Source organism: Carassius carassius, chromosome 29 (assembly GCF_963082965.1).
Source record: "Carassius carassius chromosome 29, fCarCar2.1, whole genome shotgun sequence".
NCBI classification, from domain to species: domain Eukaryota; kingdom Metazoa; phylum Chordata; class Actinopteri; order Cypriniformes; family Cyprinidae; genus Carassius; species Carassius carassius.
Window position 1 is genome coordinate 17,732,936 of NC_081783.1, and position 16,784 is coordinate 17,749,719.

At 36.2% G+C, this 16,784-nt stretch overlaps 1 protein-coding gene across 1 annotated transcript in view; it reads right to left on the minus strand.

Moving 5' to 3' along the window:
* The window catches only part of LOC132109779 (complexin-1-like), a 42,529-nt gene extending 30,062 nt beyond the window's left edge, over nucleotides 1-12,467 (minus strand). The window contains exons 1-2 of the mRNA XM_059516118.1: nucleotides 12,199-12,467; nucleotides 11,071-11,183 (exon numbers count right to left, since the gene is read on the minus strand). Coding sequence (XP_059372101.1) covers nucleotides 11,071-11,101 — 31 coding nt within the window. The 5' untranslated portion in view covers nucleotides 11,102-11,183; nucleotides 12,199-12,467. The remainder of the gene's footprint in view (nucleotides 1-11,070; nucleotides 11,184-12,198) is intronic.
* Nucleotides 12,468-16,784: the final 4,317 nt, after the last annotated feature.

Here is a 16,784-nt window from a genome sequence, read left to right on the forward strand (position 1 = left end):
GGTTGCCAGAGTTTCATGCTGGGCCGCGACCGTCATTTTGGACAGCAGTCAAGGGCAAGCAGCGTATCGGCCAAAAGACCTCTGCCCTGTGCCAGCGAGTGATGGAGTTCTCTCGCAGGGATACCGGATAGCACCTTGGAGACCCAACAGTCAGAGAGTGGCATGTCAAGGTTATCTAACAGCTGACGTCGGCAACCTATTTTTTGCTTGCCGAGGTTCCTTTATGTAATTTGCATGAGAACATTATGGGTGTTGACTTTCACTCATTAGTTTGAGATTTTATTTAGAGTGTGTTCAATCCTCAAGAGACATCCTGAGTTTATTGCGTCTGGATCTATTTCTACACTTGAATATTCCTCATTTAGGTCAGACGTCTTCTGGATAAAAAAGTCTTAAAACAAGGACGTTTTAAAGTTTTTGTCATGCCGGCAGACATATAATGATCTTCACTGAGGAGCTCTGGGATACAAAGTATGATAATTGTTCCCTGGGCCAAGCTGTTTTATGGTTAAGATTAACCTCACAATGGTTTCATGACATTGGATTAATATTAGGCCCACTGCAGGAGGAAAGTAACAGTTGAAGAGAGAGCTTTGAGAGTTGCCTGTAATGAATCAAAGAAATGAAATGTCAAACAGGTTTTTAATGGGGCCATTTGGACAACGTCTAGTAGGTACTAAATCACTTTTTTCTGTATTTTAACTTTTTTTTATTTCAGGGGGCAGTAACGACTGTGTGTGCATCGGGAAGAGAGCATTGCCATGTTTTTTTTACACGGGTTCTTATAAAATATTCATTTAGTGAAATTTCATATTTTTAATATACATTTACATTTATTCATTTATAAGTTGAGATGGGAAAAAATGTTTGATAACGATGCCATGTCGATGGTGATGATGAGGTGAAGGATGATAGTAGGTTATGATGGTGATAATGATTACTGATTAAAAAGACCTTTCTAATGATCTACTGACACCTGCCTGAATCAATAACTGCAGAGTACAAAGTGGGAGTGATCACACTGATGAGCACTGCATGTATAATTTTCTTACATTTTAAGATGAAGGGTATTACTAACTGGTCGTGGCCAAAACTGTTGATAACCTTGATAAATATGATCAAAGACGGCTGTGAAAATTAATCTGCATTCTTTATCTTTTTGATCTTTCATTCAAAAAAAAAAAATCTAATCTTTAATTTTTACAGTTACTAACTGTTAACAGTTACTCGTAAAACATCTACTATTATAATGAAATAGTTATTTGAATTTATATGTAATTTATATGTTGCAAGATACTATTTGCCCAGTGAACTTTGTAGTTACAACATTCACCAGCAGGAGTTGGATGATGAGTCATTGTATATACTGTAAAAATTAATAATTAAAATGTTGCATTTAGTTTCATTTTAACTACATGCTATTATATATATGTATGTATGTTGTATGTATGTTGTCGTTGCAGAATGTACCATTTGAAATGTTAATGCTAATACTAACCAGCCAAGATCTTTTTTAAACACAGGCATAGATTTGGGGGCAAAATGCTCTGTAATATCTTATAAGTAAAATCTCAAACTCAAATGTTAAAAATGCACCTATAGCTTAAAGGGACAGTTCACCCAAAAATGATAGTCCTGTAATTAATTACTCACCCTTATGTCATTCCGAATCTGTAAGACCTTTGTTCATCTTCAGAACACAAATTGTTCATTGATGCATGCTGAGAGCTCTCTAACCCTCCCATAGACACCAAGGATGCTTACATAATCAAGGCTCAGAAATGTTGCAAGGAAATCTTAAAAATAATTTGTGTGACATCAGTGGTTTAACTGTAATTTTATGAAGCTAGAAGAATGCTTTTTTATGTGCAAAGAAAACAAAAATAACAACTTTAATCAATGATTCGTCTTCTCTGCATGACCCTATAGTGCCATTTTGGTCAGTATCACATACTCACAAATGATTTTAAATGTTAAATCATTTGACTGAAATGATTCAGTGACTCACTCATAAGGACTGTTACCTGGTTTGTTATTAAATGAATCAGCATTTCTTAAAGAATCGACTGAATTAATGATTTAATGACGTTCGTTTCGTTCGTGAATGATTCTGTGCTTTAAATTGCTTACTAATGAAGATCATTTCACTTCCTTTTTTTCTCCTGTAAAGTGTGCTTGCTGTGTCAAACTGGCAAAGACCTTATGGAGCCCCATGGCACCGTGTAGGACCATCGGCCGGTCCAAAGTTATGACTCATCCATTTATAACACACATGAATGGCTGTAGCTTGACCAGATATCTAACCCGCGGTCATTCTGGGGACATAGCCCATCTGTGCTGTGTCTGTATGTGTATGTGCTTATACGAGTGTGTGTGCAAATGTGTCACTGCATGTGACTTGGCAATTAAAGGGCATTGATTGTGAATTGATGTGTTGAGAAGATATCCACAAGGCATCATTTGCACAAGAATGGATCACAATGTCAATTTGATACATGCATTAGTGCATTGTGGGTATGTATATGTGTGTGTGTGTGTGTGTGTGTTTCATGATGGCAGGTGTTTTCTCTGTGTGGAACTGAAAGGGCCATTGCACACTTGTAGTCCCTGCAGCTCAGAGCCAGAAACCTACAGCCAAAGAACCTGCCCATGTGTCCTACCATGTGGTCATCTGCTGGCCCGAAAGAGAGATGGATTGAGATAGTGAGAGAGAAAGAAACAGAGAGAGCGTTGTGTTCCGCTCACAGGTTTAAGGTCAGGCACGATTCACAGCAATACTGCTTCTTACACTATCTACAGGATGGACAGGAAAACATATTGCATCCTGTCCTAGAGAGCCATTTAAACAGGTGTCAAGGTGTGCACGAAGAAAGGAAAGTGTGTGTAGGTTTACTAAACTGTATAGACCAGTGGTTTTCAAAAAAATTAATGCCAATGACCCCCAAATATTATAATACCCTTGCGCTGTATATATTATAATGTGTGTATATAGTCAATATAAAATATTTCAAATATTAAAATATATTATTTATTTGATGTATTAAATACTATTTATTAAAAATGAATTGAAAAAAAGGTAAACAAATAAAGCAAAGATTATAGCACATTTTACAAGAAATACTTTTCTACTTCAAATTTGTAAATGTGATGTTTACGAGCAATTTCTGGGTGAAAATTGCATCTACAACCATTTTAAGTGTATATCTTTGTCTATTTTTTGCTGATTTTATTTTTAACTTTACCTAGATGCACATTGCTTCCTGTCAATATGACTGTCAATAGATAATAATTACTCTTCATGCTTTTAGACCTGTTTTTTTTTACAGAATGAAACATTATATAAATGTCATGTAGATATTATGTAATGTAATATTAAGAAGTAATTTTGTTCAGTAAAAATTTTTCATCTCCAATTTTCAGATGACCACTGTTTGATAACCCATGCGACTTTGAGGACAAAATCATCCTCAAAAGTTAGATAAATATAGCAAAATATCCCTTTAAGGATGCTTCGTAATAGAGTTCATTGGTCTTTCTATATGTTATTACCACTTCTCAGCCTGATTTCCCTCCCTTCACTCACCTTAGAGGCTCACATTACAATTAAAACTTGATGACTGTCAGATTAGTTTGGCTCCAAGAGCTCCTAAAAGCCCTATAATCAATTTAATGTCCGTCTGATTCCAGCCGAAATGCTGGATCTAGCATGTAACCTCCTACCCTGCAGCGGAGGGATCGGCACCTTGCCCTATCTCAGCTGTTGTATTGATTTCAGCACATTGCATTTACCGTTCTTCTCATTACATGGTTAAAAATCATGCAGGCTGAAAGTAAGTAATCAGTCGTTTATAGGTCAACACATAAATCAATAGGCCTGCACAGAGCTGGGTTTCCTGACGTCAGAGGCTTTGATTTTCCCTTGTAAGTTACACATGATGTACTGATGTACATTGTTGTTACTGTAGTAATTTAAAGATCTGTTTGCTTTTAGGCCATCTACAGTATATGTGAAGACAGCAGAGAAATGCTTGCTCAGCACAGTGGAGTGCATTGTTTTGTTAACTTTGTGGTTTATTATTTTTAGTAGTATAGGACATGGTAACACATGGCCTTCTCACAATATATCACTTTGGCCACTCATAAATATTCACACAATTATGCAGCACGTATCAAATGATCTGCGCTCCGGTGCGGTTAGCGCTCACACTCACTGATTTATATATAACTGAAATGCACTCTTGCTCACCTCTTTCAACTAATTGAGGGACTGCTAAACGAAATGATCAAACAAGTCAAACGAACTCGGCTTTGGGGGTCAGATGTGCTCTGGCACTGTTAATATTGCCTAGTGTGAGCATTTTCGTCGCTTCATAACATTACGGTTGAACCGCTGATGGCAGATGGACTATTCTGACAACGTCTTTCATCCTTTTCTGGACCTTGACAGTGTAACCTACTTGGTAGTCTATGATACAGTCCCAAGCCTCACGGTTTTCATCCAAAATAGCAATATTACCATACCAAATATTAAATTGTGTTCCGAAGATGAAAAAGCTTTTACAGGTTTGGAACGACATGGGTGTACATTTTATTTTTCATTTGTATTTTATTTTATATAAATATATAAGTGTAAGGAAACCAATTGTTCCAAAGAACCTCTTGTGTGTAGAATTACTCTCTGCAGATTCAGAACTGTTGAAACACACAGTGTAAAGTCCAGAGTCATCAAATCAATTGACTAAATTGACTCTCATAAAGACTTTCTTTCACTTGTATTGTCAGTAAATGATTCAGCGTTTCTGAATGAATTAATTGTATGAATGTATGATTCAATGACTTCTGCATTAACACTCACTTGTTTCTTTCCCGAATGATTCTATGTTTTTGAACGATTCAGTTAACTGAATGATTCCATGGTTCACTCATAAATACTTTTTTATTTTTATTTTGATTTAGATTTTTTTGAATGCTTTAAAGACTCACTCATAAAAACAGTGGTTTGTTTCATTCCAGGATGATTTAGTGTTTTGAATTGTTGGATAGAATAAATCAGTCAAAGTCTCACTCATAATAACATCACTTGTCGCCACCTACTGCTGAAACAAGGTAACCCGCAGAAAGAGTCATGGACCCCAACCCCCCCCCCCCCCCCCCCCCCCCCAAAATAAAAGAATAAAATGAGTTGCAACCAACAACTGAGATTATTGGGAATTTAAGAATAAGAATAAGGGGCAAACTTTTAAATATGCCCAGCCAACACAGTGCAGAATCTTAAAATGAGAAAACGTGACATAAGTAATAGCTTGTTTTCGCATGATTGATTTTTTTTTGTCATTAAAGTAAATCAAATTAACCCCTGTGACAGCCGGGATGTGGTATTACAGCACAGTTTTGCACAGCCATCACTTCAATAGAACTCAATTTAGTTAATTTCAATTGACATGAGGTTAAGTTGTGCTTCTGATTAGGGGCATTTGATTAGCTTATGCATTTCCATGACCCACGCTAATGTATGACCCTTTGTCAGAGTGGCCTGCCAGAACCCACAGGAACTGCGAGAGCATTGACACTAATGTGAAGGTGATCTGATTCAGATCCGAAAACCTAAGTGCAGTTGGATTAAAATTGGATTCAGCTGAGCACCCTCTGCTTATTAATGACAACAGGTGTTAATTTACCACAAATGTGAGCATCCCAATTAAAAATGAAAATTATATAAAGTGGGGCCTGAAAGCACATTAAAAATCTAAGTTTTAAACCTGGGAACAAACGTAAAAAAAAAATGAAAACACACTCAGGCATGTCGAGCTTATTAACAACGCTGAGCAAAACTGTCTTTCCACTCCATTGAGATGCAAAGAGAGGGGTAAAAGGAAGTTTTGAAAGGAAGTGGTCAAGAAAGTCATGGTTATATTTGGAAGGAAATACTGCAAAAATGTATGTGCATGTCAAGTCAAGTCACGTTTATTTATATAGCACTGTATATAATACAGATTGTTTCAGAACAGCTTAATAGTAATGAAGAGGAAACCAGCACAATCAATAACAGATCAAAAACTTATCTGCCTCAGTTGGAGAGCATATGCTTTTTATGTGCATTTTATTAAAATAATAATTTCAATGCAATATTCCAAATATGCATAAAAATATGTAGATGGAAACATCTCTCAAACTTCATCAAATATATGAGACAAAATAGCTCTGTAGGCAGCTCTAAAAAGACAGTTGTGTCATTATTAAATTCAGTGTTGGTTCAATTCAGTTCAACAACTGTCTTTTATTAAAGTTCATAAATTATGTAAGTTATTATGTTAACAGTATCATTGTTCATCTCAATTCATTTCAAGTTTTGTTCTCAACCAACAGTGTCAGTGCAGTCAATTGACATTCATTACAGTTTTTTTCAATTGCTAAACGACAGTGAGCACAACTGGAGCTACATGTGCAAAACTCTAACTACAATCTGCACTAGCAACAGTCACCTGAGCTAAACAGTTCACATCACCTGCAAAACTCATTCCAAACAACACAACTCTTAACACACGGCTCAAAACAGACTCAGTGCAGCCAAACACTACACACAACCCTCACTGAGATAACACACACTGTCACTCAGAACACACTGAGAGGAAAAACACTAGCATCAAACATCAATACAGAAAATACTAACTTTTCATCTTTACAGTTTGAAATATTTCAGTGACTTCATACAAAGTCATATTTTCTTCAAAGAAAAGAGTGACATTCTTTCACATGATTTATTTACATTTTTAGAACATAACAATTATTTAAGGTAAATGAAAATTAGCAGTTTGCTTCAATAGTCTGTAGTAATTTACGGAATTACAGTAATGAGAAAAAAAGGTATAAACTAAAAGTACATACTGTAATTCGAACAAGTATTTGAGGGGCTAATCCTGAAATTGCAGTCAGCAGTGTTTGGAATCTATTCTATTCTGAATGTGTGCTTCACAGTTTTGACAGCAGTGTGTTAGCATTTAAACAAAGTGCTGTAAATCCACAGTGTTGTGCAGGTTGTGGTTAAAGTCGTGGGATAAGTGTGTAGAGTTTTGGAAACTGTGTTCAAGCAATGAAAAACGAACTAGAGTTTGGTCCACATGAACTGCTGCTGTGCAGACTGTAGTTAGAGTTTTGCACATGTGACTTCAGTTGTGCCCACTGTCATTTAGCAATCAAAAAAACTGTAATATTTAGTTTCTTTTAAATCCCAACTAAGCACGCTAAAGCGCAGTACTGGGCAAAAGATAAGAAAACAGAGCAAATGTGTGTGTAATTCAGCAAGAAAGTGAGATGAGTAAGTGTGAGAGTGCATGTGTGCATAGGGGTGGCCTCCCATTCTGATTGCACTCTGGCTGATGCTGCAGGGATGCCCAGGAGATTTCTCTCACATAACCATGATTAGTCTTACATCCGTGAGCTTTAGTGCCGAACTCTCTCGCCACATGCTGACCTCCTGCCTCTAAATCTCTTACTGAGCCAGACAGGCCCATTATTTCACTTCAGCCTGAGCTTTATTATCTAAAGTCGGTCAGAACCATGTGTGGGGGCCTGTCAAAACGGCTGCTGGCAAATGGAGATTGCCTGTTCCATGATTTACAGGATCAATCAACGGTGGAGACTGCAAGCATACCAAAAAGAAAAAAAAAAGCCCAGAGCAGTAGTTTGAAATGGGCCAATATAGTAAAGCATTTATGGATGCATCTGAATTATGCAGTAAAAGCTTTAGAGCAAATACATACAACCTCTTCCATTTATTTGGTATCACGTGATTGGTTTTCTTTTTTGCATATAGAATATGCATATAGAATTATGATTGGCCTGGTCTTCGTTGCATATTTTTAAATGAAGTTCACATCAAATTGACTTCATCACTCCAACACAGAACACTCATCATTAGTATTCCTGCTATTTTTCTGTGACTTAGCTTAATCACAGTGTTATATATTTGCATAATGCCTGCCTACTGGCTGCTCAAGCCCCGCCCTTAAAAAGCAGTTGAGTAAGTGATTTTGCCATACCCAGGAAACACTTGTTTAACTTTTTCGTAGGGTGGGCTAAACATTTATATATATATATATATATATATATATATATATATATATATATATATATATATATATATATATATATATATATATATATATATATATATACTACAGACCAAAAGTTTGGAAACATTACTATTTTTAATGTTTTTGAAAGAGGTTTCTTCTGCTCATCAAGCCTGCATTTATTTGATCAAAAATACAGAAAAAAATGTAATATTGTGATATATTATTACAATTTAAAATGATTGTTTTTAAATTAATTATAAATGCAAAGCTGAATTTTTAGGATCATTATCACATGATCCTTTAGAAATCATTCTAATATGATGATTCATTATCAAAGTTGGAAAAAGTTCTGCTGCTTAATATTTTTTCAGAACATGTGATACTTTTTTAGGATACTTTGATGAATAAAAAGTAAAAAAAAAAAAAAAAAGAAGCTATGTTTTTAAAATATAAATATTTTGTAATAACAATATACACTACTGGTCAGTAATTTGGGGTCAGTAATTTTTTTTCTGTCTTTTTTTTAAATAAAATCAATACTTTTATTCAGCAAGGGTGTGTTAAATTGATAAAAAGTGATAGTAAAGAAAATATACTATTAGAATATATATTATTAGAATTTTTTTTATTTTGAATAAATGCAGTTCTTTTTAACCTTTTATTCATCAAATATATTAGACAGCAGAACTGTTTCCAACACTCATAATAAATCAGAATATTAGAATGATTTCTAAATGATCATGTGATAGACTGGATGTTACATGTGACACTGAAGGCTGGAGTAATGATGCTGAAAGTTCAGCTTTGCGTCACAGGAATAAATTATTTTTTTAAAGTATATTCAAATAGAAAACTATTATTTTAAGTTGTAATAATATTTCACAATATTGCAGTTTTTTCTGTATTTTTGATCAAATAAATGCAGGCTTGGTGAGCAGAAGAAACTTCTTTCAAAAACATTAAAAATAGTAATGTTTCCAAACTTTTGGTCTGTAATATTAAATATATATATATATATATATATATATATATATATATATATATATATATATATATATATATATATATATATATATATATATATATATATATATATATATATATATATATAACATTGACACCAAAGTTACCAAAGATATAATATTTAAGCCAAGTCAATTCACCTTTATTTATATCACTTTTATACAATACACACTGTTTCAAAGCAGTTAAATAACAGAATCGATTAAACAGACCTTATGAAATATAAGAGAAATTCTAATGATGCCCTAAAAAGACAACAGTGTCAATAATCAGCTCCGCTCAGTTCAGTGTTGATTCAGTTCAGTTCAGTAACTGTATAAAATTCATTAATGAAACAAGCTCAATTCAGCTATAAACAGGTATATCATTATTCAGCTCAAGTCGGTTCACAGTTGATTCAATATTGCAAAATTCATCAATTATGAAATAAAGCATTTACAGCTGCTCATGAAGCCTCGGGAGCTGAAACCCAAATATGGTAAGGGGTGTTACATTTCCGACATACACTCTAAGTGTCTGACCAATCACAACAGACTGGGCTTTTTAGAAAGATGGGTTTTAAAGGTATTTTTCAGGCAGACAGAGGGTGTATGGTATGAGAAAAACAATGTGTTTTTGAACTTTCAAATCATGTAAATGTATTCTAGCAGACCCCAAAAATAAATTTATAAACTTGCATAATATGGACACTTTAACCATTTATAGCTGATTCTTGTGTGCAGCCAACTGAAAACAAGACACACCATGAGAGTCATCATCATTTGCACAGAACCGAAGCCTGAAACTAAGCTTACCTAAAACTTATTCTCATGCTGCCTTGCAAGCACTGGTAATTCATGCAGGAAATGCAAATCTAGTTATAGGCGACTTGAAATCTTTAAAACATAATAACCCAAAAACATCTGAAGCCAAGATCAATTTATCTTAGATACGCGCTGCTACTTTTAGAAAAAGACATGATAGGATGAGAGAGAAAAGTTGGGAGTAAAGATGAAGCTGGGGACCACTCTCTCTTCTCAAGGGTGAAATCCTTTTCTGTACAGCTCAGTGGATTTCACTCATTTTCTTTATCGATGGAGCAAGTGGACTAGGGCAGGACCCTCATGGGCTGCTTTACCCGGCAGCTGGTTAATGAAACAGGTCGTACGCCACCTTTTTATAGCACATCCCCGCTAATCAACCGCCACAGTCCTGCTCTTGTGACATCCCTTGGGACTGGACTGTCAATCTCAGTCTTGATGAGGCTAAGTGCTCTGACGAGCAGAGGTTTGCACAGAGTGAGACGGATAAAATCCTCATTACAAATGCAAAGGAGATTAATGAACCACATTAAGATGGAGTTCTGTTTGGACATATTTATTTATGCCAATATTTATGGAATTATTTGTATTTTGATTAAACTCGGCAGAGCACATTATCAGTAGTCAGTAATTCTGGTGTGTCTAGATACAGTATAAAATGTGCCTTGCAAAAATAATAAAAATTGAAAAAATAATAATGAACAAAAGGATCCTTTAAAAATTATAGTAAATACAATAGAGAAAAACATCTGAATTGTCTTCCAGCTAGAAAACAAACCCTTATGTCATGAAAGCAACAGGGAACTGCGGCAGATTTTGAAATGCGCAAAGACTCTCGACCTATCTACTAGTCCAACAGATCAAGTGCTTTCTAATCCATCACAATATTATCTTAAACCTCATTGTTTGACTTAAAAGATAAGCTATGCAGGACTAAGACAGATAAAAACAAAACTACTCCAAAGACAAAAAAAGCAACACTTGGTTCATTTTTCATGTGCATGCAAATAAAGGGCAGTGCATGACTTACAAGCCAAGAGAAAGGTAATATATAAGCAGATTGAGCATGATGGTTTTTCTGTGCAAGTTTACTGTATGACTGTATAGTTTCTGCTCTGAGATGATTCTGTGTTAATGTCATGTTTGGAGAAACGGGAAAATCTGAAACTTACCTCCCAGAGCTTGCTTCATTACAAAATTCATGATGATGGCTTTTTATTCCTGCCTTCTTCAACCAAATATTACATTCAGGTTGAGCTTTTCAAGTAGTCCCTTGTCGCCAGATCTACAATGTGAAACAGACAATTACTTAATAGCAAAAACTTACTTTGTATAAACAGATATTCACCTTAAAAAGAAAGAAAAAAAAAGATGTGAATGTGTGCAGTTTTTTTCTAAGGGGCTATTTCTAACTTTCTTTACCCTTAAAATTTTCAGTTGTGTATATGTGTGATTTTGTCATATTAAATCATGTGTTTGACTGGATCAAAACCATTTACTGTGTCACAGACGAAGGCATTTGGTAATATGATAAAACATTACTTAAGACTATAGGCTAATAATAATGACTGTATGGCATACACAATACTATCCAGCCGATCAGTTCACAATATGCGACATATGGAGGACAGTAGAGGTCAATATACCTCGCATACAGTTCACACAAAGTGCAGAGTTGTAAAATTACGACGGGCTCCCGTTAGTGACTTATCGGTGCCTGCATGTAACTTAACCTTCACAAGGAAAAAAAAGCGCTTATAACAAGCTCTGGGACAAGCATGCATCGTGTACATTTGAAGTAAATCTGCAGGGAGCGTTCGTTCTTCTCGTGGGGAATGGCAACATTACATTGCAACCTAAATATCAAATAACATTTGAGAACAATACTTATTATGATTATTGTTAGAGTTTCAGAATGTAAATCTTAAAATTAAGGATACTACAATACAAGACTGGATTCCTTAATCTGTGCGTAAACTTTCCCTCATCCGAATCAAACCCACAAGCTTATAGTCCGAATTCACCGACACGTTGGGTGATGAATGAGTCCGGGTGAATCTCGTACGCTACTGTACTCCTAGTATCTTCTTACGCCTATAAATGCGTTAAAACGACCCGCTTTAGTATTTCCGATGCGTGTCGAAGACAAAATCACTTCCTCGTTCCATGGGGCTGATTTCAGCACCATTGCTGGCGGACAGCTCCCGCTCCATCCCACATAGAGCAAAAGCCAAACGCTCGCATTCCACACACACACACACACACACACACACACACACACACACACAGGTTATAATTACCTGCACGGCGATTTCAAATGTCTCTAGAAGCTGATTAACTCCTCAGAAATGAAAGTTGAGCAGTACTGATACAGCGAGGCTTTAACTGCTCGTTACTAACATCTCTGGTTTCCAGGCAAAAGAAGGACGTCCTTGTTTCTCGTGCTCAGAGAGGCAGTGTGAGTGTCTGTGAGGGGAACTGCAGCTGCCGCTGATAAAGGCACTCACTGAATCACATGGAAAGCTCCCATCCGAAGCGTCCCATGTTCAGAGCAATCAATTTTTAATGACTGTGGCTGTCGTGGGCAGTTGTCCTGCTACATATTCCGGTTATATGCTTCTTTAATGCCAACGCTGGGGGATGAGCTTATTTAAAGCACCTTGCCTTGATGCAAATGACTTGTCGCATACAAATGGAATATGCATGGGAGATTATGTATATGCGATGCAATGCTTTTAATGTCACGGCACGTTATGATTGAACGATTAAGCCTCCGTTTGTTCGGCTTCACCTCGATTTGTCCTTGAAGCTGTCTGATGCGACTCTGCATGCGTTTTCCTGACCAAGCGTGATTTCAGAAAGTGTGGCCGATATGTTTACCCCGAGAGCGTTGTGGTGTTGATGTGCCTCGGGTTTCCGTTAACAGGTTAATTGATGTATGCTAGTCAAACCAAGCCACCAAATCCAGGACTGGGTGTATTAAAACACAACAAATCTGCTACTGTTTTAGTTGTTTAAGATATATTCCAAATCAGAGCACACTGTATTAATAGTTAATTTAGCTTATTCAGGTCTACAATAACTATAGGGAAAAATGATCATTAGGTAAACTGTATATCCACACACACGGCTTTTGTAATTATCTGTGAAATTTACATGCAAATTCTGGGTAAAAATTCCGAAAAAAAGCTTTATTTTTTTTATTTCTATTTTTTAGCAATGCAAGGAGCTACAAAATAAACTTTTTCTTTCATCACTATGTGCCCACTTTATGACATGGCATAATCCCCTTTTAAAGGGTTAGTTCACCCAGATAGCAAAATTATGTAATTAATAACTTACCCTCATGTTGTTTCAAACCCGTAAGACCTCCGTTTATCTTTGGAACACAGTTTAAGATATTTTAGATTTAGTCCGAGAGCTCTCAGTCTATCCATTGAAGCTGTGTGTATGGTATACTGTCCATGTCCAGAAAGGTAAGAAAAACATCATCAAAGTAGTCCATGTGACATCAGAGGGTCAGTTAGAATTTTTTGAAGCATCGAAAATACATTTTGGTCCAAAAATAGCAAAAACGACGACTTTATTCAGCATTGTCTTCTCTTCTGTGTCTGTTGTGTGAGAGAGTTCAAAACAAAGCAGTCTGGATATCCGGTTCGCAAACGAATCATTCAGTTCACCAAATCGAACTGAATCATTTTAAACGGTTCGCATCTCTAATACGCATTAATCCACAAATGACTTAAGCTGTTAACTTTTTTAATGTGGCTGACACTCCCTCTGAGTTCAAACAAACCAATATCCCGGAGTAATGCATGCACTCAAACAGTACACTGACTGAACTGCTGTGAAAAGAGAACTGAAGATGAACACCGAGCCGAGCCAGATAAGAAGAACCGAGGAGCTGATGATACACAGAGCTGATGACACACAGAGCGCCTGCACCGAACTGATTCTTTTGGTGATGGATTCTGAACTGATTCTGTGCTAGTGTTATGAGTGCGGGTAAACCGAAGGCTTGAATCAAGGGCAATCATCGCAAATGACGCCATTACTTCGAGCGCAAAAGAACCGGTGAACCATTTTCTTCAACCGGTTTATTGAATCGAACTGTCCGAAAGAACTACTGGTGATCCGAAAACCGATGCAACCGGTTCTTGACTCGTGAACGAGTCAGTCTATTGTTCGTTATCTGGCTCGGCTCGGTGTTCATCTTCAGTTCTCTCTTCACAGCAGTTTAGTCAGTGTACTGTTTGAGTACATGAATTACTCCGGGATATTGGTTTGTTTGAACTCAGAGGGAGTGTCAGCCACATTAAAAAATGATTAATTTGTGGATTAATGGGTTTTAGAGATGTGAACCATTTAGTATACCATACACACAGCTTCAATGGAGGGACTGAGAGCTCTCAGACTAAATCTAAAATATCTTAAACTGTGTTCCAAAGATAAACGGAGGTCTTACGGGTTTGGAACAACATGAGGGTAAGTCATTAATTACATAATTTTGCTATCTGGGTGAACTAACCCTTTAAGATAAGAGGCAAACATTTTTGAGTCGCAATGAGATGTATATAACTCAACACACAAATCTCAAACACGGTGAGACCAACAAATGTTAATTCAGTAAACATGTGAAGTCAGAATTCAAATTATTTTGAACGGCCATCAATAGAGAAAGATGCTGTTTGGTTTCAAATGATGTGCTTCTAGTATCTGCCAGCAGGGGCTGAAATATTTGCGATAAATAACATGCTTGGCATGCTTTATTATATTCAGTGATTAGTTTTCCTTCAAAAGAGCTTATTGCATCAGTTCAGTGCTTTGTAAACATAACTTCCCTTCCAGACGGGTACTCCAATTTCCAGCCAATTTGATTGAAGCTGCTGATCTTTGGGTATGGCTTGCCAGATTTGTTTGCATCATATAGTCAGGAAACAAACAGTGGGTGTCCGTGGGTCCCTGTGTAGCTACAGAAGAAAAGTTTTTCATTTATTTGATGCAACCCGAGAAAAGGGAGTAAAGTGGGTGAAGCTTTATCCGAGAAAAAAAAAAAAAGGTGAAGCACTGACTGGTAAATCAGTCACACTGCCTTTTGTGCCTTGATGTGACAAGAAAGAAAAAACATTTTATCTAATCTTGCATGTGTATGCAAACAAAATACATCAAGTGTTAAGTAGGCAGATGTGATTTTTAAATCACCATTAATACATGTCATCACGACTATATCATTTAACGCTGAAAACTTACCTGCATTTTTAAAACCAACTTGATCTTAAATGCTACAGGTAAAGTAGCATTTTACAGCAGAATTTACAATGCACACAGTGGTGATGCATCATATTTACGATTTGACCGTCCTCTCTGGCCTTCTGCACTGCAATATTTTATTTAGCTTTGTATTCAAATCCACCCGTTTGTACTGACGCCAAAAGAGAAAATGATTCACATATGAGGGAGTGAAGGCTGGTAATAACCTGGATTACAGACCGCAGTGGGTGTCAGATTCCCTGGGAATTTTGAAGTTGACATTTTGAGACATTTTGCCTCCCACCGCACTGTTACCAACAGCAGTGAAGGAGCATTCAGCCTCAATCAGCGTTGTCGCCCACACAAGAACCTCACAAACACTAAACACTGCCTAAATACTTCACTTTTTGACCAACAGCAAGCACACAATAATGATTAGGATGATCGCAGTGATGATGACGATGAAGCTAGGTGGTATGTGGACAGCTGTGTTTTTGTATTGCTTTTTTAATGTATTATTGAATGCTGCCTCCTTAAATCCTCTCCTTAAATTAGAGATTCATTCCCCACATCTGTGTTTATCTGTGCTGGCTCGGTCTCCCTCATTTCAATCTAAACACATTAAAATGTAAAATGGCTTTGGGGCTGAATTGAGGAGCATTATCAAAACAGCCTGTCACACTTTTGCTGCATTTGATTTCTTGTCTCTATTTGTCGAGTTATTGCTACCTAAAATTGGAGATGGCTTTTAAAAATGTGACATTAGAGTCACTATCCAAACCGTTAATCTTTCTCATCTTTGTATAACGTTATTATGGTTTCTTGGCGACACACACTTTCCCATAGCAATCAAAGTAGTCTGATAATTATTTATGTTTACATTTACATTAAGTCATTTAGATGCTTTTATCCAAAGCAACAAACAATTTGAATTTAATTTAAAGCAATTTAAACCTGCTTTTAAAACAGATAGTGTTCAGTAGATTTTGTGTCACCTAAAGTCCATTTAATTTTTAATATTTTTAAATATTTTTTATATTTTTTATCAGCAGCAGTATCCAGTTCATATCGAAATAATGCAAAAGTAACCTGAATCAATTTATTATTGGATAAACAACATTAGCTTTTTATTAAAGCCCTTGTGTCCTTCATGATGAGCTGTTGCCATGCCGTCCGTATTGTTTCCATTTTTTTAATCACGTCATAGTCAATTAAGGGAACAGCCTGCACTTTACATGGGTATTAACAAAAAATCCCATTCTGCAAAATTGTCTAAATCCTGAACTGTAGAAACCGAACCACCCACACATCGTATTTTATAGCAGGTACCGCATCTTCAGTGTTCAATGAGAAAAATAAGAGATAGAGAGATGCAGAAAAGACAAAAGTGTTTACTGAAGTAATGGATGTTCTGACTCATCGTTCCGAAGAAACAACACAGATCCTGCTTTCTAATCTCTTATATAAAACACTCTAATTCTGAGGATATTTTCAACAGTCTTCTGTGTCCTTAATATTAAACTGTGACTGCAGTGCTGTTGTACTAAATGTGTTAATGCACCATGCGAATTAAGTAATGCGTCATGTGGAAACAAGCTACCCTGCAAGTAAATGTCAAAAACCAACTAAAGAACAG